This window comes from Choloepus didactylus, chromosome 6 (assembly GCF_015220235.1).
Source record: "Choloepus didactylus isolate mChoDid1 chromosome 6, mChoDid1.pri, whole genome shotgun sequence".
NCBI lineage: Eukaryota > Metazoa > Chordata > Mammalia > Pilosa > Megalonychidae > Choloepus > Choloepus didactylus.
In genome coordinates, this window is record NC_051312.1 from 45,072,568 (window position 1) to 45,098,797 (window position 26,230).

The 26,230-nt window shown below is 44.0% G+C and overlaps 1 protein-coding gene across 1 annotated transcript in view; it reads right to left on the minus strand.

The window, feature by feature from the left end:
* Positions 1-1,051: 1,051 nt before the first annotated feature.
* The window catches only part of EHF (ETS homologous factor), a 30,606-nt gene continuing 5,427 nt past the window's right edge, over positions 1,052-26,230 (minus strand). The window contains exons 2-8 of the mRNA XM_037840412.1: positions 21,227-21,323; positions 17,380-17,625; positions 15,091-15,153; positions 12,403-12,471; positions 7,020-7,082; positions 5,574-5,769; positions 1,052-5,470 (exon numbers count right to left, since the gene is read on the minus strand). Of these exons, the coding sequence (XP_037696340.1) occupies positions 5,371-5,470; positions 5,574-5,769; positions 7,020-7,082; positions 12,403-12,471; positions 15,091-15,153; positions 17,380-17,625; positions 21,227-21,323 (834 nt within the window). The 3' untranslated portion in view covers positions 1,052-5,370. The remainder of the gene's footprint in view (positions 5,471-5,573; positions 5,770-7,019; positions 7,083-12,402; positions 12,472-15,090; positions 15,154-17,379; positions 17,626-21,226; positions 21,324-26,230) is intronic.

The window sequence follows — 26,230 nt, forward strand, 5'->3', positions numbered from 1 at the left end:
TTATGTGACCCTGAGAAAGTCATTTAACCTTTCTGACCTTCATGTCCCTCATTTGAAAATTGCAGATACTATCTAGATATCACAGAGTTGCATGAGGATTAAATGTAATAATATATATAAAGAACATATTACCAAATCTGGGATAAGGTGAATCTTCTCCGAATGGTTGGCTATTATTATTTTCATTATGATTTATGAAGTTAAGTGTCTGCATGACTGTGACTTTCTGGGCCCAGGGAGAAATGTGTTAAGAACTGGTGAAGCTCACTTACTACCTTGAAATATTTTTGTTGAGTATTGAATTGGGAACCTGGATGTGAGAGTGATCTTTTCTAACCCATCTTTGCTCATCCTTTACTAAGGATGGATGTCGCCTTGCAACCCATTCTCAGCACAGCAGCCAGAGGCATCGTTTAAAAACAGAAGTTGGAGCATGTCACTTCTCACTCAAAGGAAAAACTAGAGCCTTCAAAAGGTCTCCAAAAGCTCTGTAATTTGGTCCCCCGGTGCCTCTCTTATATCATTTCCTACTGTTGCTTACTCCACTCTTGCAAACAGACATCCTTGCTGCCTCTTAGACATGCCAGGAACATACCTATCTCAGGAACGTTTGCACTTACTGGACCCTCCATATGGCCCACTTTCCCCCAGGGATCTGCAAGGCTCCTTCCCTTATATCCTTCAGGTCTTTACTGAAATGTTTCCTTTAACCCTGCCCAAACTTGCAATATATCCCTACACACTCCAACACTCTCTTCTCCTCTTCCTTGCTCAGCTTTCCTTTTCTACACATCCTTTTATTAGTTTGTGTTTTTTTGGTTCTTGTTTGTTTCCACCCAACAGAACAAATGCTTCATGAGAGTAGAGAGTTTTGCCTCTTTTGTTCTCTGCTATAATTCAGAACATAGAACAGTGCCTGGCACATAGTAGTTGCTAAATAAATGCTTCTTGAGTAAATGAATGCACAAACTGCATATGTGCTATTGCTACAGACTAAACGCATTTCCTCTAAGCCCAGCTTCAGATGACCTGTTGACGAATGAGACACACATTTTACAAGCTAGTCTCTGTGGTTTTTATTAGTGTTTTCTGGGATCCATCAAACAATAAACCATATTTTGAAAAATATAATTCTTTCACAAAACAGAAATAGTTTGAATTTGACATAATTAAAAGGACAAGATTTCTGATTTTTTAAAAATAGTGGCAGTCGGGTTATTTCCCACAAATTGTCAACCCAGAAGCCAGATGGGATGAGAAGCAAGAATTGTGCAGACAGCTACAGAAAGATTAATCCCAATTTAGCTAAACTTGAAGGCCTGTACATTTCAGTGCTTCATAAAACACTGTCTCAACAGATTTATAAAAATGTTCTATCCCTTATTCCAGAAACTGAATTCTGAGGTCCAAAACTGAAGATAATTCAGCTCTGCTAATGTGATTGTTGTACTGTTTTTTCATTCATATAGTAAGCATCCTTCCAATAGCTATTTATTGAGAATCTATTACACCCTATATATTTAGACAAGCTCCTCACATATATGATCCCTGCTATGCACACAGTAGGCATTCAAAAAATGCTTGTTTTATCTATAGAATAATATAATTGCCTTTCCCTCTTACGATTTTACTTTTTCCTATATTTTATACATTTTAAAAACAGCACACTTGCAAAATAAAATCTAACATGCATTACTAACCTTATCAAAAGATTCCTCAGTATTTTTTAAAAAGAAAAAAATAAAATAAAAACCAGCCCCAAAATACTAAAACTTAGAACTGCTTTATATTTAAATAGCAATTTACATCATATAAACACGTTCATAATCTTCATTGGTTAAAATAGGTCAAAGGTTCATTGTTGGCTGCTTGTACCAGTAAGTCTCACAGTTCCAAACAAGGCAACAGAAGTCTCATCCAACATATACTGACTTGTGGAACCAAACAGCCTGTTTTGGTTTCATTTCAGCGCAGGTAGGAAGGCAAAGGAAAGAGTCTCACAGTAAAATGTTCACCTAACAGATAATAGGTCCTTGAAGGTTTTGCCGTTGTGCTCTTATTCCAAGAAGGGAATAACTTATGTCCCAATTAGAGATATGGCTTCCCAAGCAGAGGAGTCTTCCAGAAGATATGATATCATTAATTCAACAAATATTTATTGCATACCTGTCTCATGCTTTGGGAAACAAGGATAAGAAGACACAGTCCCTGCCCTCAAAGAGCTTACAGTCTAATAGACAAAAAACTTTAGAGGAAGAACTTGTGTGCTCAAAAATAACCTGGACTTGCCTGCTCAGAAGGCACATCAAGAAGCTGCAGGATGTGTCCCTGGGAGCCAGGATGTCGCTTAAATTCTATCAAGTCAAATATCTAGGAGCCTGAGATAATCTGAGTCTGGTAAAATCTTAGCCTCAAATTCCTGCAAAAAGTGCAAATAAGAGCCTGGGCCTTTGGCTTAAAGAAGGTTCAAGGAGACTGTGTTTAATGATCACCTGGGCATGTGTACCCGAAAGAAGTGAGGGCTTCACCTGATGCCAGCTTATCTCTGGGACTTGGCTCTCACTTTCAACATTGTTTTGGGAAGTACTCTGTGCACACCCCACGTTGGAATGGCTCAATTATCTCGAGTTCTCCAAGTCACAAATAGTACATAGAAAATGCATGAAACTCAGGACAAGACAATAGAGAGATACTCTGGAAACTTAATACCCCAGCCTATTTAAGCAGATCCCAGAAGCCAAGAAATAGTCCTTCCAACAAAAAACACCATCTGCTAATTATCTACAGACCTGTTCCAGTTGGTACTCCCAGATTCACTTGCTACTAGCATTGATTGCTCTCCAATAGAGAGGTTGCTCTAAGAGCCAAGGATAATGTGGGAAACGCAGAGTTTCAGGGAAGGGTGAACTCAGAGAAGGATCTACCCACCTTAGGTGATGAACAAGGGCAAAACCAGGGATGGAATCACAGAACACAAGCTGAGTGACAGACACCCCAATAATGTCACACAATCCAGACACACGCAGACACACAAATATTCACTTGTTACACCAATTTCAGATATCTGGATGACTGATGCATTCTGCATGAAGTGTAGCCAACTACTGGGAAGGCGGCCCCATTGTTCTTTACCCTTGCTTGGAAAGCAGAGTGTGTCTTTCATGCAGGAATGTCTCAGTTGCATAGTAAAGATCTTTGCTGTTCACTGTTATTTTTCTCAGCTCCCACAGTAGCTGTTACTTGACAACACCAAGCAGCACATTTGCAGAGGTGACCATGCCAAGCAGAAATAAAAATAGACAGACTTGACTGTAACTTCAGAAGGTCATTCACCTTGCTAAGCTGGTGCTCCAAGGTCACTTACCTATTTCTCATTATAATTAGGACAAACTGTTGATTTTTCTTACTTCCGCAATTCTGTATACATCACAAACACTTTGCAACCTTCCAACATGAATTGTACACCCCTGCTGGGTAAGGCACTGTGGTAGGTGCTCTGTTAGTTGATGAAGACAAGACAGTCCCACTCCTTCTTGTTCATACACGTCTTCATCCCCATATGATTTACAGATAAAGAGCCAGGATGGAGGAGAAAGCCAAGGACACAAGGAGCAAAAAAAAAAAGTTGCAAAAGAGATCTGGATGTTCAAACCCATTTTCCAAATATTGACAGGCTCACCTTTCCCCAGATTGTGTGTCTCAGTGAGAACCCTCCAGGTATTGCAGAACAACCCTATTACTGAATAAGAGGCCCCCAGCTTCCTACTGATAACAGATCCTAAGCGGAGTTTTCTGTTTTCCTTTTCTATCCTTCCTTTCTTTTCTCTTTCTTTTTTTTAAAAACAGTCCTCTGGAGGCAAATCTAGGCATTGTCCACTTTGGGACAGGAAAGAGATGATCCAAACTCCAGAGTTTTCCCTGTTACCCACAGAAAAAGAGGAAGGGAGAGAGAGAGAGAGAGAGAGAGAGAGGGAAGAAGAAGGAGGGGGGGGAGGGAGGGAGAGAGGGAGAGGAAGAGGGAGAAAGAGATGGAGAGAGAGAAGAGGGAGAAGGAGATATTTCAGCATGTTCCTATTTCTCCCTTCTGTAACATCATCTGCATTATGCTTTGTAATTCCAGTGAAAATGTTTTCTATTCTAGTTCTTATCCCATGACTTTAATTATCTGACTTTGACTCTCATTTGGGTTTCTGAAAAGAAGTCCCTCTAGGTATTTCAACCCACTTATCCCTAACATTTTAACCAATAAAAATTTTGAATTAAAATTTTAAAAATTTAAAGCTTTTGCTCCCCTCTAGGGACTAAAACACCTTTCTTAACTTTTGCTCTGAGAATACATTACCATCTTTCTCTGGACCAACTAACACAGTAGTTCTCAATCAGGGGCAATTTTGCCCCACCCCCCACCCCCACCCCGGAACATTTGACAATATCTGGAGACATTTTCGGCTGTCACAATTGGGGTGGCACTACTGGCATCTTGCAAGTAGAAGTCAGGGACACTGCTAATCATCCTGCAATGTACAGACCAACCCCCTGTAACAAAGAATTATCCTACCAGAAATGTCAGTTGTGCTGAGGTTGAGAAACTCTGAGCTAAACTCAACCGTCATTTTCACACCACTACCTCCTTTTTCCCGTTTTTAAGTGATTGGGATAAAAACAACCAAGGCTGGGCCCTCAAATACCCAGAGGGGAGAGAGGGATAGCCTTGGCATAAGGTAAATCACTCCGGGTATAAATCCTCCCACCATTATTCTCCTCACTGATTTAAACCTTGCAAGTCCTGTGATTGTGCAGTGATTACAGTCCACCCTATTTTGGAAGTCCCCATTCTTCGCCCACTGGCTCTTAAAGGTCAGGTTAAACTCCCCAACATCCTTCAGTTTTATGGTATCAATCTGAGACCCTGGGGTTCAACCTAGAAACTGTGCCCACCTCTCTTGACAAAGCCATGTGGATGCTTATATATGGAGAACACCACCTTATCCTAAATCATTTTACTTATAAAAACATTTAATGCCCTCTGACTTTTTTTCTTTCTCTTAGAAAGAAGCACAAGGTTTCAAACTCTGTTATTCTTGCAGCGGAAAGAACTTCATAATAGAGGCAAAAACAAATCACAACCACATACAGTATCATATTTCACAGAAAACTGTGTACGTTTGCTCCCCATATAGGATATACTTCAAAGTAACAAAATATTTTATCAACTGTAGTGTTCCTTCTTCCCATTAGAAGTAAATTTTTTTCCCCTTATGGTACATAAATATCAGAAAAAAAGTAGTCTTTGAAATATTTACGTCCAGGAGTTCTTTGTTTGTTATTATTTGGTGTGTGTTTTGGTTTGTGTTCAAAGTGTTGGCAGCCTCAGTTTTCATTTTCTCTCCAGCCACGAGCATTCTTCCCAAATTTATATACCAGTCGTCGTCCGTCCACACGTTCCAGAATTTCTCTTTTGTAGTAGTATCTGTAACAAAGGAAATTGCATTAAGCATTTGGTCAGATGAAGACTTCTGGGTGAGTAGCTGGTCATGTGGCCTCATCATTTTTAGACTCTTGCAGACCCTCACCTCATCGCTCGGCTAAGTTTTTCGTAGGTCATGCTACTGTTGTTTTTCTTTTTTCCCCATAGCTGAGCCACAGCCTCTGATTTCAAGAACCTGAAGATGCCCTCAGACCGGTCTTCCCACTTTATTAACCCTGGGTTCTTGTCTGGGTTCAGGAGGATGTCACGGATGAATTCCCATAAATGCGTCCCTCGTGGATCTGATTTAAAAAAATAAAAAAAATTTAAAAAAAGGAGAAAAACAGGGTTATTAAAGGCCTACTTCATGGCAAAGAGATGGGCAGAGGAAGCATGAAGTCAGAACATCTTCCATCAAGCACGGGATGCTCACACCACCCCCCCAACCTGGAAGCTAGATTACAGACTTGGCGAAAAATAGAAATAAGAGAGGTATTTGAGAATGAACTGGCCAATTTTTTTTTTTATTTTACAAATCAGGAAACTGAGACCCAGAGAGTTTAAGTGACTTGACCAAAGTCAGACAGCTAACAAGTGACAAAGTCACGACTAAGGAATTAGGTCTCTTAAGCCGGGGGTGGGGGGCAGGGGGTGTTTCTTCTAAGTATTGCTGACAAATTGCTTTGGACTGATTTCAACTTGTTACTTTCCAGGAGAGCAACCACTTTTATTAGTACCTCAACCAGTTAAATCGCTCTAATGCAGCAAAACACACATCAACAGGGCTCTAGAATTTCCACTCCTAGACTATGTTGGGGAAGGGGGATGGTCATGCTGAGATTTGGGGGGCAATTTGCAAATGAAGCAGCTACTGTGATGAGATTGCAACCAAATTCAATCTTACTCCCACTGGACATAGGACACCCCCATTTGGGTGGGCTGTATTAATTCCATTCTGTGGGATGATGCAGAGTAGCAGATGATAAGGATGCCAGATCTCCTCTAATTTCTAGATTATGCCATCTCAGTTTCTTTCTGTGCACCCCCAATTCCAGGTCTCTGATATTTCATAACTTTTACAAATTTTTATTATTTGTAGGAAATCCAACTTGCAACAAGCAGTTTTGTTGCATCTTGAATATAAAGTCTGTTCTTGGAATGACAGCTCCACAAAAGTAGGAATTTAACACTTCAGCAAAAGCAAGAATAAGACATCTCAGCTCTTTCTTCCCATCTTTCTCCTCCCACCTTTTTTTCTAAGAGAGAGAGTGAGAGATCTCTAATCCTCTGAATAAGTTCTTATTCACTGGGCATCTCAATTTTAAAACACTTAAGACAGAATGAAGAGGAAATATCCAGTAGGACTTCACTTTGAGAAACAACAGGAGGAGGTGACTTTGTCAGAGAATGATGCCTCTATTTTCTTACCCTACCCAGTCTGAGATGAAGAAATCCAGGCAGCTGGTCGAGACAATATGTGTCTAAAAGCAAATAGCCTCCCGTTACGCTCAAATTTAAGAGTCAAGAGCCATCTGAAATCCAGCCAACTTACTGTGCTTTTTGGGGTGGGCCTTTGCAGGGTGGTCCTGCTCCTTTTTCGTATCAGGTGATTCTGCTAAGGAGAAAAATAAGAGTCATTTAATTTACCTGTTTCCTACAATTATCATTTTCATTCATTCATCTATTCATTTAAACAAAATTTATTTATGAAGCACTTACTACATACCTAGCACTGTTCTAGGCACTGAGAATGTGTTAGTGAACAAAATAAAACAGAGGTGATAAGTGAATGGAAAAAAAAATCATAATGCAGGGTAAGAAATGGAGATAGGAGGGTGGAAGTGGGTAATTTGCAATTTAATGTAAGATGGTCACAGAAGATGTCTTTGATAAGGGGACTCCAAGGATGCAAGAAAGACAACCGTGCTGTGAGCTTGTGGAAGAGCCTTCTGTAAATGACACCAGCAAGTGCAAAGGCCCTGGGGTCAGTGTGTGCATGCTATGTTCACAGAACATGTGAAGAGTTTAGCTTTTACTTTGAGAGATGGGAAGACAGCTGTTGAAGGATTTAGGTCATTGGAAGATTTTGTTTCGTTTTTGTTTTTTTCACAATATAAAAATGTAAACATTTATAACAAAGAAAGATGACTTTTAAGCCAGAGGAGTGCTTCTTTGGCATGCAAAGTTACATTTTAATCAGCCTGACAAAGGGGCCTTTGATTGGCCTGAGCTCAGTACAGAGGGCTACAGTGGACTGTGGAAACACAGATTAGGTTAACAAATGACTCATTATGGTTATTCTTGTGACTGTCACCAAAGAGGAGAGGACAGAGGCAGAGCTATGAAATAAAACTTCAAAATGATCTAGCAGTGTGTGTGTGTGTGTGTGTGTGTGTGTGTGTGTCAGAGGGCACTTTGGGTATTAGAAGGACTGAGGCAGATCTTATTTAAAAATGAATTTAACATACATCCAAAAATAAAAGCCAATTTTAATACAGACAAATCCCTAAGCACAGGATGATCCTGTTAACTGGGCCAGTAAGTCACAAGTCCCTTCCATGCTCAATAAACCAGGGCTTCATAACTCAAGTTCACTGACCCACGTGTGGCCTTCAGGGTCATTTGGACCCCTTGAAACTGCATACGAAGGGAAACAACAGCATTCATTAGATTCTTAAGAGTGGTCCATTATCCAAGTTTGTGGACCACTGACCATTAACTCCTAATTAGAATGACAAGTTAAGAAGAACAGATACTGTTTATTGAGCACTTAATATGGACTAGGCACTATGCTAAGCACTTTAAATGAATTCCCTTATTTAATCCCCACAACAACCATGTGTGATAGGTACTACCATGATCCATAGTTTAGAGCTGCAGAAACTGAGAAACAGGTTAAATGACTTGCCTAAAGCCACACAGCCAGAAGGTGGAACCAGGAAGTGAACCAAAAACAGTTTAAATCCAGAGGCTTTACTCATAACCACCATTCTAAGCTAATTTCAAAAATGGTGGTCTGCTCTCCATCGCCTTCAGCACATAACAGATTTCACAAATGTCTTCCTTGCCAAGAGTCAGGAATGTTTGCCTTCTTGAGCCTCCAGGTTCAGTTCTGTAACCCTCTGGTTAGTAGGAAAAAATAATTCCAATCCGACAACTCTGTATGTCCCATGTGCACAGACCCATTTGCCTTTCTGATCACCCCGTTTGTCACAAACTCGGGGTTTCAGGCAGTTTCTCCTAAAGTTCCTTGGAAACGTCATGGCAGGATGGAGGAGAGGGACTTCCTACTATCTGGGTAGAAAAGAAGCCTCTCATTTCTGGTTAAGAATTTCTCTCCCGTCCACCAGGATCAGGAAGAACTGCACCGACTTGGTTTTCTCAGAAATCTGAAAGGACAAATTCACAGGAAATGCGAGGAGACTTCACTTTTCCTCCCTGTAGGTTGGCAGTGTGAGGTTGCAACATCTCATCAGGAGGTGACAATATGCAACAGGGCTGGCACACACCCCGAGTTTTCCAAGTGATACATCACTCGACAGGGCCACGTTGTTCTGCAGACAAAGAGCAGCATTTACCCAGGAGGCCAACAAAGCTCCCCCAAAAGCTCATTTCAAATGGCATCCAGGAAGAGGGATGGCAGGGCCATTATTTCAGAGCCAGGGTTGAAGTCAGAAAAAAACCCAAATGTCTCTCAGCTTACTGGCCTCCTCAGCCCCACCCCACCATTGTTTACTGGTTCCAAGCTGAATTGGGAGTTAAGGTACCTTTGCTAATAAGATTAAAAACTTTGGACCCTGCTCTTCAGAAAATGCACAATGTATACACTCATGAACTTTTGTAAACAATTTCAGGTGTTCGTGTGGCCTACCTTGGGAGTTCTGGGTTAAAACTCCCCGAGACTAGATAGCCTGCAAGAGAACTTTCCTCTATCAGATATCAGTCACTGGACCCAGGTTAGACTTTACCATTCCAGCTTAGTTAAGACCAATAAAAAAAAAAACCCACATAAACATGTTTCCATCATGTAATCATGTACAGGAATAAGCAGCCAAAGGCAAAGAAAATTAAAATTTTCTCCCAGCCCCACTTCCCATCCCCAATGTGGCTAGGGCAAAGCTGTGGGATCGCTGAATTGCCTAGCACTAAAACATTTTGATCTAAAACCTCATTTTATATGATGGCCTCTCCCCCTATGTCCTCCCCCCCTAAAATAAAAATCAAGATATTTGAAGTTAGCCATATGGTTAAGTGATTCATTGTTATAAAATAATGGCTTGCTCTTGGCAAGTTTTCCAGCTGAGTCTTCCCTTGCTCCCAGGCACTCCAGGCCAAGGTCCAGCCTGGTCAGGGGCAGCAACGAGCCATGGGTTTACGATACAAATGGAAGAGCATGACTTCAGCTAAGCTGCTTCGCAAGAGGCAAAGATTAGAAGCATTTGCATATGATTCAGCTGTGAGCCATTTCTTTACGGGATATACAAATTTCAGTGTTTATAATAGATCGTGCCACCCCTACCTTTAGGCTCAACAAGTCAGTGAATAAACACATCAAGCTGAGTTGGCGTGATTGGGGTCGAGGACTCTGAGGCAGATCTGGAACACTGGTGGCGGCCATTTTATGAAATGGGCAGATGATAGAGAAATCAAAACCACAGCCCGCTTCCCACCCGTATTTATCACAGAGGGCATCAGTTCATGTTGAGCCCTCGCCTTAGCTCGGCTTGTAACTTGTGTTAGACAGAGAGATATTTAACTGCACTTCTAGTTTATAGGGGCTTGAAATCTAAAGACTCTGGCAAACGACAAAGGTCTTTGAGGGGATTCTGGTTTCTTTCCAGCAGAGACTCAACGTTCCGAAAGGAACCTGACACATACAAGTCTATTGTTAATTATCCTACTGCGGGGCTGTTACTGAGGCATCTCTCTCCAAGGAATTTACCAAACCCCAGACACTGAATTAATTCTGACAGAGGGGCATGAATTGTTCTCTCATTTTCCGGCTGTGTTTGTAAATCGCCCAGGATACAGAATGGGGGGCAACCAGGGTGGTGAAAGAAAGCAGATTCATAACGTCCAGTTTTCAGGATTATTCAAAACTACAATAGGCGGGTGCAGGAGAGTGAGTTCCCTTTTACTGCAAATATGAAAAGCAGAAACGGGTCCCCGAAACTGCCCCCCACCGATTCCGTGATTCTAGACGTTAAGTCAGGATACAGTAAAATGAAGGGTGGCTTGGCCGTGACAGGTGTAGAACTGCAACTATGGCTTTTCAGTTTTCCAGGAGCCTTAAGACCTAACAACCCCTGGGGCTCAGGTAGTGGTTGGTTCAATCATATTAGGAGTTGGAATCTTTTGCCATATGTGAAAGACCCAAGAGGAAGGACATGGGATGCAACACCTTAGGAGTTTGAGAGGAAGCTCAGAGGGTGAATAGGTGGTTTCCTTAGATCAAAACCCTTGGCCTTCGACTGGATTGGCAACACTGCCACAGAAACTTTACCCTGACTGGCCTAGTTCCCACAGAATGGCAAATACTCAGCAGAGCCTTTCCAGCCTTTGATCTGTTTTCCTAATTTTACAAGTATGTTAAAAAATTCTCATAATGCTATGGGGGAGAAAGGGGAAGGTGAAGGGAGTAATGAATTGGCCTCAGTTCTCAACCTCAATTTCAGAAGCATTTACACTGGCTTCCAGCCTTGTCTCCTTCAAGGGCTTGACCCAAGCAAACCCCAAACCAAAAGCTTTCAATATTTCAGTTCTCAAAAACACACTCTCAACAAAAGCAAAGCAAAAAAAAAAAAAAAAAAAAAAAAAAAAAAGGAAGAGGTGGTTGTTTGACTCCATGGTTTCTTTCACAAACAAATAAATCATTTAAAGCCCAGTTTTGAAGTTGCCCCACATTCAATCCCAGGGGAACAGCACTTCATTCCTGATGGATGTTCAAGCTCCATTTCATAGACCCAAAGAGATCCAGAAGTTTGCATCCAGGTCAAGAGACCACACAAAACCGTCTAACTCACCAGTGTATTCATTCCTACACTGTACACACCAGTGTATCTATTTGTGAAGAGGGAGGGGAGCTAATCTGAAAGACCCCACTCCACATTCCAGAATAACATCGCTCTTACTTGGTGTAACTTAGTTGAGAGTTTGGGAGAGCTCCCGTTGCCTCCAATCTTGACCAAATAGATGTGAACATCATTCATAAGTGAGGTGCTCTGACTGATTGGAACAGTCCTGATGAGCCATCAGAAGTCAACTTAAAACTGACAAGTTGCAGCCAACACAATGGTGTTGACTTTGGGATTCCAGAATTTTCAGCTGGTACCTCTCCACACTATAAATTCCTATAAACCTATGAAATTCCACTGTTAGATGTTCTTTCTTCAAAGCCAACGGTATTTGTTGAAATTTAAATGTAGCCTCCCTTTCCCGTGTAAACTATACCAAGTAGAATTATTTTAGTAGGTAATTCCCAAAGAGCAAGTTGGAGGAAAAGAGTGAACAACTTTGGAGAATGTCTGGTTTCACGGGAGACAAAACACTTCGCCATAGAGGCATCCCTGCTGGTAATTTTCAATTGGCTCCAAAGCAGACCTCGTTTTTAAATGTATAACACTCATGCCTTTCCCAGCTTTTTAATGAGAAAGACTCCAGCAGGTGGAAACAGGGGATGTGAGTAATCCTCACTAATTCTCAGTAAGCACTTGCATTGACACTCTCAACTTCAGACGTCAGGAGAACTTACCGACAGGAAGTTGACCTGTGGTGTCATGGAGATCTGGGCCGGCAGAAAGTTTTGCTGTCCAACAAATCTGTAGCAATGAAAAGATAAGGATTTAGGGACGCCTCTCCTCACAATATAACACCGTGGCTGTCTACAAAACAGAATAAGAATATAAAAGGGCGCGAAGGTGTTGGGAGTTAGTTACCTACTGTGCTACCATAGTTGGTATCGTTATAAATAGTTTCTTCTTTCCAGGCGTTCATGATTGAAGGGTCTACAGAAGAACAGAAATGGGAACAATCAGCAATCATTTTCACTGGTTTGGAAGAATCTGCTAACTCGCTGTTCATCCAAAGAACACAGCTCGGGGAGGTGTGAAGTCCTCGAGGAGGAGAAGATGCTGCTTCGGCCACATGTCACTTCATATGTTATCACATTTTTCTTCAGTGTCTTGGGGGAAATGGGCTTTGCTAAGACCCTGTCAATACAACCCATACCTTTTGCATTTTAGGAAAGTGAGGGAAGTTATAACAATGGGATCCTACCCCAGACCAGAGAACAGTTTCCTGGGTATTTTCCCAGCTGGCACATGGCAGGGGGTGAGTTCAGGAGCTTGACGTTGTCTCAGACATTCTACTATATAATCGCTAGAGTATTTATACAAGGGGGGGGGGGCATTGTTAGGGAACAAATAAATCTACAATGAATGATGGTCATCTTTCCTCCTAAAATCTTCCTGGGATAATTAACAAAGTTTCTTTCAAAAAAGGCCTCTTCAGTATTCTCAATTTCTTCATTGCTGAAATCCAGTGTCACACTTAAAGTTGGATGACAGGCTCCTTCCTTTTCTCCAATTAGCTTAAGGGGTGACAAAAATCTCAAAACGAAATTAAGGAGAAGGGGAGGAGAGTGTTAGAAAATCAAACATTTAAGAGTGTGCGCCATTGCCTCATTCCAGAACAACGGCCATCTACCTATATATCTCTCTCCAGAGTGCAGTAAGCACATCTCGCTCTGACTCCTCAGATTTCAGATTCAAAGGAAACTCCCCTCCACCTACCCCAAACCAAGTCCAACTCCTACACAACCCTCAGATCTGGGCTGGTCTGCAACAAAGCCTTTTCTTTCCCGGCTGTGCAAGAGCTCTCACCTTGTTCCCATGAGGAACTTCCTGCTTTCCCCTCTTCAGGGATCTGGGCTGCCCTCAGCTCCCCTCCTGCACAGTTTCTGAATTCTAGAGCCCAGGTGGTAGGCCACTGGCCGAGTTTCATTTTGTTTTTATAGCATAAATGGTATAAAACCTGACTCACTGGCTAAGTCCTCCTGTTTATGACACAGGGATTTAGCTGGTATTTTAACTAATAGCTACATGTTTGGGCACCCCAAGCCCAAGCTCTTGGGGTCACACCCTCTCTCCTTGTTTGGTCACCTTGTACACCTGTTGTTGTTTCTGAAAACAAACTGAACCAAAGAGGTTTGGGGGTGTTGGCCCCTCTGTGAGCCTCTTGTCCCCTCCTCCCAGGGTGGACCTTCTTCTCCACCCTTCGGCTCAGCTTTTCAGAACTGGCAGCACAAGAATGTCTGGATGGTCAAGGAGGAATTATCAAGCTATTTGGGACCTCTCCAATACCACCCCTGACTCTTCTGATGGGGCAATCAGTCGGGTCACCGAAGCCAGGGACGGGGACCATGCTCTCAGCCAAATCTGTCTGTCTCTGAGGCAGGCAGGTCCATAAAGCCCAGGCCATGCTGGTGACCCAGCCCTGAGCTCTGGTGGGGAAGGGCAGGGTGAGGAAAGCCTCATTAACATGCTTAGCAGCGATTGTTTTTTCTTTAATAATGCTAGGCCGGCCCCTTTTTAAAAGAGTAAATAACTGCATGGGGCCAATTTAGGCCGCAAGTGACTCACAAATCACCCCAGGTCAAATTCTGTCCTTGGTGACTGGCACGCAACCCCCAGGGGCCCCGCGTGGCTCCCAAACTCACTGATGTGGACGTGAGGAGTGACCCTGGAGCAGTGGCAAATTTTTGCCAATGAAGTTGCTTAGTTCTATCATGGCCCATGGGCTTTGGGGGACTGCATAGCTCTCCTTAGAGCAAAAAGTCATAGGCCATAGGTCAATAGGTTGGCAGTTCTAATTGGTGCAGGGCCCAAGGCAGCAAATTCTCCCCTCAAGGCAGTTTCGTCCCCTCCAATCCAATAGGCAGACAGAAAGTCCTCAGGAGAGAGATTTGGGGCAGAGGAAGGAGAGATGATTAGGCAGGGAAAAGGGAGTAAAAATGAATGTCAATGTTATGGAACTCTAGACTCTGCTCAGAGCTTTCTTATAAATGCACACTGAAGGCAGGAGTTTGGTTCCAGAGCTGCCTTTGGACATCCCTACAGAAGCTCCAAGGGCCCCAGAAACTACAGTAGCCACCACACCACATCAGCATCCTCCTGCTTTTTGTGGAACACTCTGCCACCAAGGGAGGAAGGAGAGAAAAGGTGACATCACCTCCTTCTCTTTTCTTCACTTGCCTTTTCTAACTTGGCCAAATCTAATCCCTTGAGCCTTTTTGTGGAGAGAAGGAGACCCAGTTTTGACTGCTCTTTTATTAGCTACCTACCTGGAGTCTAGACGAAGCCCTGACCAGTAGTGGGAAGCAGGGAAATGTGGGCAGAGGGGAGACTCTCCATCAGTCTATAAACCAGAAATAGTTGACGGTCACTGATTCCAAGGCTCACAGTGGGGTGGCCCATTGGAGACAGCCAGGGAAGAAGCCTCCCTGGGTTCTCTACCAAATCGCTGGATGCCTCCTGCTCCTAAGCTCTCTGCTGCACTCCCTCCCGACTATTCTCCCCAAGGACTTTGCCTGGCCAAGCTGGCTTCCCTTGGCCACTACTACTTACCAGTTTGTTCTGTCTTTACAATGACATTGTGTGTGGACTGGAACAGGTCACTGCTGCACTGGCCTGTGAAGGACAGATTGGGAAAGTCAGAGAGGACCGTGATGGAGCCAAAACTTGATGCCTAAACAAGGGCAAAGCTTATTTCTTTGAAGCACTTGCTGGTTTGCCTTTGTTTGCTCATGGGAGGGAGCCACTCTCTATAAACTTAAGCCTCACATCCCTGGCCCCATGAGATCAGTAGTCTAGGACACCCATATCAGATGGAATTATTTGGAGCTGTGTTGAAAAGGCATCCAGTATAGTGGAACTAGAACTTCAGAAATCAAGACACCAGTTTTGTCATTACTGGCTGTGAGCTCTTCAGCTTTCTGGGTCTCAGTTTCCTTATCTGTAAAATTAGGGAATTAAGTCAGTTAAAGTCACTAGATGACATCTAAGGGGCTTTCCAATACTAAGATATGATACCAAATGAAAATGAAGATACAGGGGACAATCATTTTAATTTAACTAGCTTGATTTTTAATTTGATATTAAATTTGATTAAACTCATCTTGATTAGATCCAATCTATGAGCCATATCTGGATAAATGCAGTGATCTTTCCCTTATTTATGCCTTCAGCATGCGTAAAGTAGAACACACCACACACCTTTGTGTCTGCTCACAACTCTTCTCACAACTCCTAAAAGCACATCTACACATGTGAATAAATCTAGTTATGTTTTCCTGCCCAGGCAGACTGCAGATATCCCAGGGTCAGTCAAAACTTTAACCTCTCTGACCCTCAGTTTCCCCATCTCTAAAATGGGTACACTAACAGTTCTTTTCTCATAAGGTCACTAAATGAATCGATTCACTGAGAGTATAAGCAGGCACTAACTGTAATTTAACTGTAATTTAAGTAATTTAACTGTAATTTAAGCTGGTCACTAGCTTAGTGAATGCTTTCAGAGGCAACAGCAGCATGCTGTGGGGTGGACAAAGCAAGTCACGGATGGTAACGATGACCACAGCATCTCCTGGGCTGCCCTGCCTTTGGCTTCAATCAAGGCGAAGCTTGAAAGGAGTTGATTTAACTGGAGGTGGGGAAGTAAATGTTTTTAATTCTTCAAGTATAAGTCCGCTCTTCTGAAGGTTCCTGGGGTTATTTATAGAGCTTTGTTTGGTTTGGTTCTAGTAAAAGAAAAATGAGCAGCCTCCGCTGTGAGCTGGATGGGAACAAGGGAGTGCCAGGGGGACGCATGAGGTCATCCAAAGTGGCCACTGCTGCCCACAGGCTCCGTAGCCAGACTCCCGGTCCCTGATGGCAGCTGTCAGAGTCTAAATTTGCTTCTGAGCCCTGGGAACTGTGCTTCCCAAAGTCCCAGCTACCTGCATAAACACAGGCTCTGCTAGTACACCCAGGCCCTTTCCAACATGCGGAAGCCAGATCACTATCCTTAGATATCGCCACTTTCCAAAATGCCATAGTTCTCAGAGGAGCTAATTTCCTACAGCCACTGTCAGGGAGACCTTTATGCCAGGGAAGTGTCAAAGACATTCTGCGAGATGAGTTCTCTGCCCTGCTGGATTTGCACGACAGTGTAGAACGTATGCGTGTGTGAATGAACCATCACCGATGGTCAGCGTTTGAGATGATGGCCTGTCCAGGCACACGGTGATGCCTCAAAGCAGACACCCGGGGTTTGAAAGCAGCACCAATTCCAGAAAGCACAGCAGAAATATCCCACACATGTCCAGACCAGTCGTTCTCACCCTTTCTTGAGGTACAAACCTTTTAAGAATCTACTGAAACACCGTAAGCTTTCTCCCTTCCCCAAAACCAAACATAGGTCTGATTTTGCTTATCTTTCTGTCACTCCCAGACCCCATCTTAAAAGCCCTAGGTCTAGAAATTCAAGGGAAAAAAAATGTAGCAGTGATTATCTTTAACAAGCAAGTGATTGGGAAATAAACTATTGAATCCTGGGTTGCCAGGGAAAGAAAAAAAAGTATTTCTGAGAATAACAGGTATACTGTGAATTCCCAGCCAGCGCTGTCCTCCATGAAAATTAACATCACCAAGAGGAGGGAAGTAAATAAATAAATACACGGTGTTTAGAAAGGAATAGGCACACCTCACACCCTAGGCTTTGCTCCTGTTCTCTCACCTCCCTTCTACTTCCCTATCTTGGGAAAGAGGTAATTGGAGGTGAGACCACCATTTGTCCTCCCTGACGAGGAACCCTGCTGGCTGTGGAGCCTCCACTCTTCTCAGCTGACTCCTAGTGAGGCAGGGAGGGGTAGTCACCATTCCACTTGAGGTGCTGCAGGTTGCTGTAGAGGAGCTGCCCCGCCGTCCCCGCCGCCCGGGTAAATTCCTGCAAACTCATGCCGCAGAGGTGCTCCCCGCTGATGTCAAACTCCTGGAAAGGGATGCAGCTGGCGTCGAGCTGGTTGGTGTCCAGAAGGTGCTGGAGCCACTCCCACACCTGGTACTTAGTCCAGTACTGAGGGTGGATTTCGTACCACTGGCCTCCGAAAAACCCGCCAGAAACTGCAAACAGAAGGTGGGCCCGTCAGCGACTCATGATTGTGCCTGGGCATAACCCGGACCTGGGGATGCATTGCCTGTTGCCAAATGTCACAGGGAACACACCACAGTCTGTGTGCATCAGCGAGGGGTTGGCGAGCCTGAGACAGGCTCGTGCTTTTTTCCCCAGGTATGGCGGGGCCCATGCTTTAGCTTCATGTCCTCCCCAGCATAATGCAACTTACCCCTGGGCACGTCAAGAGGACACAAGATTAAGTGCCCTGAGCGCACTGCCCACCCCCCACCAAAGCACCACGAAAGTCAAAGCATCGCTATAGTTCCTGCGGCTTACCCACAACCCAAATAATCCTCAATCATTCTCTCTCTCCTTCTCTCCATCCCTGTTCTCTTCTCTCTCTCCCCCTCTCTCTCTCTTTCTTTCCCCCATTTTTTTCCTCTCTTACCCACACACATATATGTACATACCCAAAATTCAGACCATTCTCAACCAAAGAGGAGGCCTGAAATTAAGGTTCTTTTTCCTCTGATGCTTTGCTTCCCCCTCCAAAGTGGTCCAGGTTACTCATGTGCTGTCTGTGCTGATATCTCCCCACCCCCCACTCCATACTGATAATTGTAGCTACTATGATGTCACTTCCTTACTCAGTTACCTTCAGTAACTCCCCATTATCCATTGAAATTAGGTACAAAACTACCCAGCCGGCATGGAGGCTCTTCATGAGCTAGTCTTCAAGTGGCCTATGGCTTTTTGTCTCTTTTCCTTGTTGTTCATTCAGCCTAGTTTGTATTCTACCTACTGCTCCCTGTTGAATTCCTACCCATCTTTTAAACTCTAAGCACCCCATGAAGCCACTCCTGATGCCCCTAACTTACACGAGAGCTCGCTCTCCTCTGAATCTCCAGGAGGCTCGCTTGGTATTTTCGTAATGGCTTTGGCCATGCCCTGCTTTTCTTTGCAGGCCTCTGTGTGCTGTCTTATTCTCCTTGGTAAATTGTATGCTCAAGGGCAATAGCTTCATCCTACTCATCTTTGTATCTCCTAGAAAACCTACCTCTGAGTCTTTTTCTTAGTGGGTGGTCACTATATATGTATTTAATGGAATTTGTTGCTTTAGAAAAAAATAATGTAGGAATCTGGAAGAGTTGTGAGGTGCATTTGCAAGACGGTTAATTCAAACACTAGTGAAGAGGTGAAGTTCATCCAAACCGATGAAGATTACTGCGCCTACTATTGGCTAACCATCTATACATGTGACTCAAGCTCACTTAAAACTGTATCACATAGCCCCAAATCCTGAGGAAAGGTGAGGGGGAAGGTCAAGGGGACCTACACCCCACCAAGCTGGAGCAGGAGAAATCCAACCCAATCAATCTTCCACACCACAGTCTTAAGGACGGACCAATAAAGGAAACCATCATGCAAGAAAAATTCCCAACTTTTATCTTCAAGGTCATGCTAGATCAGTACTTCTCAAACACTAATGCGATTATGTATCACCTGGGATCTTGTTAAATGCAGATTCTGGTTTGGTAGGTCCAGGGTGGGGACTGAGATTCTGCATTTCTAACAAGCTTCCAGGTGATGCCAGTGTCATTGCTCTGTGGATATACTTTGAGTGACAAGGTACAAAAGGACTCAGAATGGTTAATTCCCATAATACCCAAGTCCCACCCCTTGGGAACTACAGAGAAGAGGCTGACCCACAGCATGTTCACAGCCCAATCCCACTTTTGCTTATCCCATCAGAATCCACCCACTGCTTCCAGACCTCAGAAGCACTAACAGCAAGAGGTCAAGCTCATTTAGGGCATGAGGGTGACTGCTATTGGCAATACCTACCAACACAATATGTTTACTGATCATACCTCTCTGCCAAGCAAAAACAACCCTAAATCTTCAGCTTGGGGCCTGAAGGAGAAGTCAACAGCAGGAACTGGGAGAGGAATGGAAAAATCTAGTGCAAAAATTTTATGTAGAAATATTCTCAAATGTACAAACATACAGAGCCTAGACTAGACATTTCTCCCAAGTTTTGTGGCATCTCACAAGTACAGCTGTTCAAGGATGGGATTTATTCAGGGTGAGGGGAGCTCACCAAATCTTTGATCTTTCTTCCTAAAATAATCATGTTGCTATAACTGTGCAGCTCTGAGTTTGCAAATGAAAGACAACAACTCTCAATAACCCAATCACAGTCCTGGAATCATTTCTTCTCCAAATTTAATATGTTCTAGATAAAGAATAGTTCCTGATATTACATCCTGTTAGAACTTGGAAGAACTAGAGAATTTTATCTGAAGTTGACTGGGGAAACCTTCCATCAGCCAGAGGGCGCATGAGATTCCCAAAGTTTCAGGAGAAACACTAAAAATCCTATGATTTCAGCTCTTCTCTGACATTCAACTGACCTCCCCTTCCCCATCAATCATGACCAGGAGTTGAGCCTTCTTTGGGACTTCTGAAAGTTAAGAAATAAAAATGTTACCTAAATTCTACTCCTTGCTAATCACATTTCCCCAACTTTCTCCAAAATAAACAGGAGGAATGCTTCCGTAACCTTGGGTCCAGGTGTCTGGGGATCCCAAAGGATTCACAATCTGAAAAACTTTCCTGCTGTATTTGCAATCCTCCTTCTAGGTCTGCACAGGGAGTCTGAAGCATGCAACAGAAGATGTACCTACTCATAAAGGGCAGTGGTTTGGCATCATGGATGATCAGTGAAGGGAAGGTCACCTGTTCAAGTTTTCACCCATATTTGGCTGGGATTCCAAATTAAAAGAAGCAGAGCCACATGGATCAGTGGTTGCTAGAGAATATGATTCTCCTATTATCCCCTCACATCTACTCAGACTGTTCACCAATAGGGCATTTCCATTTTTCAAAGGAAGCAAGAGCAGCAAAGTCTTTTGCTCAAGATTAGCAGCAGGTCTGGGCCGGAACTTCTCTGTTTGATGCATAGCAGTCTGCCTAAACTGACTACCTTCACAATGTACTTGTCACTTTGGGTTTGGGGTTCCTGATTCAGGAATAACTTTATTCAATCCAGCCTCTACAGTGAGCCAGAGGCTTGATCTCCAAACCTCAATAAGCTTCACTAATGGGCCCAAGATTATATATAACCACTTCTTCTAATCCATATGTTCTAGATTAAAGCACTGAAGAAGGGCACCTGGCATCCTAACAAATCTCCTCTTCCCTTACAAAGGGAAGACACTGCAAGATTAAATAGAAACGTTAAGCTGCTATAGCTCACTCCTCCTCAACCTCCACCTTTCACACACACACCCTTTCTCTTCTATCCCATCTTTGTAGCCCAGTCAAACCCTGTTGAAAGCTTCAACCACGTGATCTTCTCTTTGGATACCTCTTCTAAAACCCTCTCTGCCAGGCTGCCAACCCAGCACCTTGAATATTAGGAGGTGATGAAATGGGTTTCTGTTTGAAGCCTGGGAACCTCAAGAGTTTTTACTGCTTCCCTGGTTCCACACTCCCCATTGATAAGAATCGTATTCTTCAAACAATAAGTTGGGAGAGGGAGCACAATTAATTAAAGCAAGAGAACAACCCCAATGGGGAGTGATACCGACACCCACTTGGCCTTACCATTGCAAGTGGGGTAGTTGTCTGTCCAGGCTGGCTGCTGGTGGAGGTTGTTGCTGGGGTTGAGATTCATTACACCACTTCCTTCCAGAATCATGATCTGTAAGGCGATCAAACAGCCTGTTCAGTCAGCACCTCTTGGACAAACGTCATTTGAAAGTGCAGATCATAAATTAATTTAGGAAGAATAAAAAGAAAGAAAGAGAAAATTTGTCCTTCTACCCATTGCCGCTAAAACATGTTGCCACAGCCCTTTCGGTAAAAAACACAACTCACCAGCAATTAAAAATTTCCAGGTTCAATTTTCATATGCATGAGGCAAGTTTTTACAGCCACCTATTCATCAATGAATAATCTCTGATCAGGAATGAAGCGGGAAGAAAATGTGATACCAGCTCGCTGGGCAGGTCTGGCCAGCATCCAAGAGTTTTACAAAAGTGAAAATGCCAAAGAGATTGTGTTTAAAGTGGAATTTCAATCAATGAAAATCCAAGCCAGTGGCGGCACAAATCCAGCACCTGTGTTGGAACGCTGATCAAAATCAGAACATTCGCTAGTCCCAACACACCCAAGCAGCCCCACACCCAGGCACCCGGTGACAAGTTTCTTCAGCGCAGGTATCTGCCATGGGATGGGCTGGCAGTCACAGGGACAGTTGAATTTTAGCTAGAGTGCTTCAGGCAGTTGGCTCTGTGATAATATGAGGAATCCACTGGTTTCTCTGACAAGGACACTGCCCCTTCCCTTGTTCCCTGGTAAAAATTATGACTAGCCTGTCCTCTCCTTTAAGAGACCTGGAGAACACAACCGGCTTTGAAGCTGACCCAAAGGCAACTTTCTCAGTCTGGAGGAGCAGGTAGTAAAGGACCCAGGGGAAAAGCCTTTCTCCCATAGGCCCATTGGGTTTTTTAAACAGCATAAACGTTTTACACTTTAAACATACCCTCTTCAATTCTCTAGCACATATAATATCTCCACTCCCAAGCCAGGCCCCCTCCATTTTCAAACCAAAGCCCCAGAAGTGGGTTCAGTCATTCCAAGGAGTAGCATCCGTTCCCAGGCTAGTGGACATTACCCAGGGTCTGTTAAGGTAATTCATTCTTTACAAAACGCTGGGGGGTAGGAAGAGGAGTGTAGCCTGATGCAAGTGGATCATGGGAATGTTTCTGCCCATTTTAGGAAAATCTCACATCCTTGGGGTGTCCCCCATGTCCCCAGTATTTAAATTGCCCACCCAGAACAGTTTCAGCCCTTGAACCCCTTCCTCTAATTTAGCTGCTGTTCTTCTGGTTCTATGTAGGGCCTGAGCAGAGAGAGGAGGGATCTGGGAAAGGCATACATTCATGTATTCATCTATTCAACAAATATTTATCTGCCTATAATGGGCTAGGCACCATTCAAGGATTGAGGATGACCAGCAGTGATGAGGAGTTGAATTAGACTGGCATGAGCAGCAGCAGCATTGTTGTTTGGTAAATAATTAGGCTGAATTCTACCCAAGGAGAAGGTGGAGAAGGAAAGGCAGGGCAGGAAGGATGGGACCTTGCAACTCCATAACCGTGAGGAGACCACTGGAGGGGAAGAGAGGAGAGAGACCTGGATCCTATGTCCTGGCACCACATGTAAGAGCTTTGAGGCCAGAAATAACTGCAGCTTATCCCAAGCTCTCTCACGTACTAGCTAAGGTTAGTGCTAATTCAGACAAGTTACTTAACCTCCCTGAACCTAGCTTCCTCATATGCAAAACACCTCCATGTTTGTTAGTTGGAGATTAAATGAGTTTCTATACCAAGCACTTGGCACAAAGCAGGACACAATTGCATGGTAGATGTTATGATGAAGAGAGGCACCTCTCTGGATCACCTGAAACTCAGTTGGCCCTCAGTCTCCCTATCTAAAAATTTAAACAAGGTGACTAAATTGATCCTCGAGTTCCCTTCCAGAGACCTCATTGCCTCTCATCCTCAGAGAGGGACACCCTAAGTCAAGCTTTCCTCTCTTTTTCACAACAGCTGGGCAAATCCCATCCAACTTTCTAGAGCAATTTCCCTAAAGCTAAGAAATCGGAATGGGGACTTCAAGGCAAAGGAAAACCTCCAAGGCCCCAGAACGGGTGGCTGGGGGGAGGTGGGGACATGGCTCCCATCTCCTGTTTGCTCAAGGCTGGGCTTGTTCCTTGCCAGCATTTGCTCAACCACAAGCAGGAGGAAGGTTACTGTTTAACCCCGACAGGGCTGAAGCTCAGAGCTGGGCCCATTTGCACAAGGGATTGACCCACAGGTTTGGAAAGATGGGCAAAGAAAGGCTTCCCCGAAATTCTTTCACATGAATTTGCCCACAGGGATGTTTCAAGGTAAGCATTTCAGTGGGAGAAAGACCTGCCCAGGCCACGTAAGAGCTAGCTACCTAGTCAGCAGTCTCAAGGTTTTCTGTCACTGCATGCTTTTTCCCAAAAAGCAGGAGCAGGGTGGTATGGGGGTTAAACCCCTATAGGCTTTGGGGTTGGGGAGATGTGGGTTCTAGAGTTTAATCACCCTGCTTACTATGTGGGATGTGGCAAGTTACAAGCCTTTCAAGTCAAAGTTGTTCTGATCCCCATTTGGGGGGTGATGACCCCAAGATCAAAGGGCAGTGAGAATCAAATAAGGTCATATAGGTAAAGTGCCTAGTAGACAGTAAAAAAAAAAAAGAGTTCAGTAAATGTCACAGTGAGGGCCAGTTCTCTGCTTGTGGCCAAATGCCTGCAAGCCCCTGTCCTCAGCGCAGGCATCATTTCTCACCCTTGACCTTCTGGAAGAATCCAGAACTACTCCTACCCCAGAAAGAAGACTTCAGGGCTGCAGGGTTGCTGCTAACCCACTCCGGCCCAGAGGCTGACCTGCGTTCATAAGCACTGGTCTCAGCTGTCACCCCCTTTCCAAGGGAAAGCAGCCAGCATGGTGAGGGGCCCTTCTTTTACAGATCATGTTAAATGGTTTACTCCTCATAAAAGAGTTTTTATGGTTTAACCCTTAGCGAGTCAGCATTCACTTGAGCTCACCTAGGCGGATGAGGAAAGAGGGTCAGAGTCTCCAACCCAGCAGGGAGCTGCTGGGAGAGTGTTCTCAAGGCAGGTGCGGGCAACCTGGGGCCAGTCCAGGAGAAGGCTTCAGACAAGTCAAACTCCTCTCTGAGGCTGTTTTTTTAGTGCAAAATGAAGACATTTGCCCCCAGCAACCTCACAAGATGGTTGAGGAGATCAAATGAAATAATAGGTAATAAATGTGCCCTGAGAATTGTAAAAAAGGCTTTTATAACCAACTCACCCACACCCCCATATACTAATATAGACCTTCTATGGTACATAGTGATTACTTTATGGAATATAAAAAGTGATCCTTTTAATTAAAAAGTAAGGGGTTTATTCAATGCTCTTCTTTAAGCTCCTTGCTAAAACTTCAGCATAGCTTTCATTATTTCCTTAAAAAAAAAGTATCATGTATGTAAAGTAGAGACTTTGGGATCTAAGAAGCCTGAGTTTGAAGCCAGGCTCCATCTGTGGACCGTGTAACCTTGAGTATATTTACCTGCTAAGCCTCAATTTCTTCACTGGTTTAAGGGAAAATAAAAAGGGCAGGGGGGACCAATAATTATTTCCCCTAAACCTAAGAGCTGTTTTGAAGGATAAATAATGTAATGAGTTTGAAAGAGCCCAGTCCAGCTCCTGACGTCCCCACCTTCAGTAAAAATCTGTTTCCTTTCTTTTCTTTAAACATTCGTTTTCGAGGTGTTTCTCTAACATATTTTACTTCTTCCAGGACTGTGTCCTCAATTCAGAGCCTAAGGAAGGGTGATTTCACCCTATGAATCAAAAACAAGTTGGGAAACGGACTTGTTTCTTGGGCTGTGCAGACTTTCACACTTGCCTAAGACGACTTCACCCCTTCGTGCAGCAATTTCTAAGACTGGTGGCTATGGAGACAGAAGTCTGCTGTTTATTTGCAGAGGAGGAGCTGCAGTGTATTACCCAACAGACTAAAAGTCCAGGTGAGTACCTCACGCCAGCCATCTAGCCCAGACCTATTTGACCTTGGGCAGTGGCTCCCCCTCAAATTATGGGCCACCAACCTACCAGGCAGGCCTTGGCCAACATAGAGCCCATTCTTGCAGGGAGAAAGCACAGTGCTGTGCTAAGTAGCCACAATCTGAGTCCAAGAGAGAGAAGCCATGCTCTGCTCCTCACTTTTTTAATGGATGATTTCAGATAAATGCCTCAGAGCAGACTGAGCCTCCTCCCACAATGCCCTAAATGGCCATGGACCTGGAGCACTTCCGTACCACCCATACATGGAGACAACCCACCACCCACTGTATCCGCACCACCTCCCTTATCAGAGGAGCACTGGACCAACCACCACCATGCTCAGGCAGGACCCATATGGCTGGGGGCCTCAGGGTACTTGGGCTCACCCTGAAGTTTAAGAGAACCTCACTTTTTGGCTGCTGTCCAATGGTAAATTTGTGCATGGGAGAGGATGAGGCTAAGCCACAGAGAACGAGCCCCATTGAAATCTGAGTTGAAAGGGCATATGCAGGGGTGTGAGGACCCTCAAATTCAGCCCAGTGCTGCCGAGTTTCTCAGAGCACAGCTCCTAAGAGTTAGGGCTTATGACTCAGATGGTGAGGGTTGAAATTGTGGTTAGCTGGCTGTGTTGACTTGGGGAAGTACCAGCCTCTCTAAAGCCTCAGTATTTTTTCACATGACAAAAAGTAGAAATTGGAGTTGATATGAGAATTCAGTGAGAATGTTTGTAAAGTATTCAGCATATTATCTCACACATGGCAAGTGCCCAATAAAGTTTACCTGTTATTATAGAGTCTGTCCATGTCTCTCTTTGAACTGTGTTGGTTGAACTTGGGGAGATGCTTGGGGTGGACTTCTCAGAAACAGGATAGTGTAGTGGTTGGGAGCTCAGGACCTGGAGTCAGACAGCCATGGTTCAAATCCTAGCTTTGGGAACTGACAAA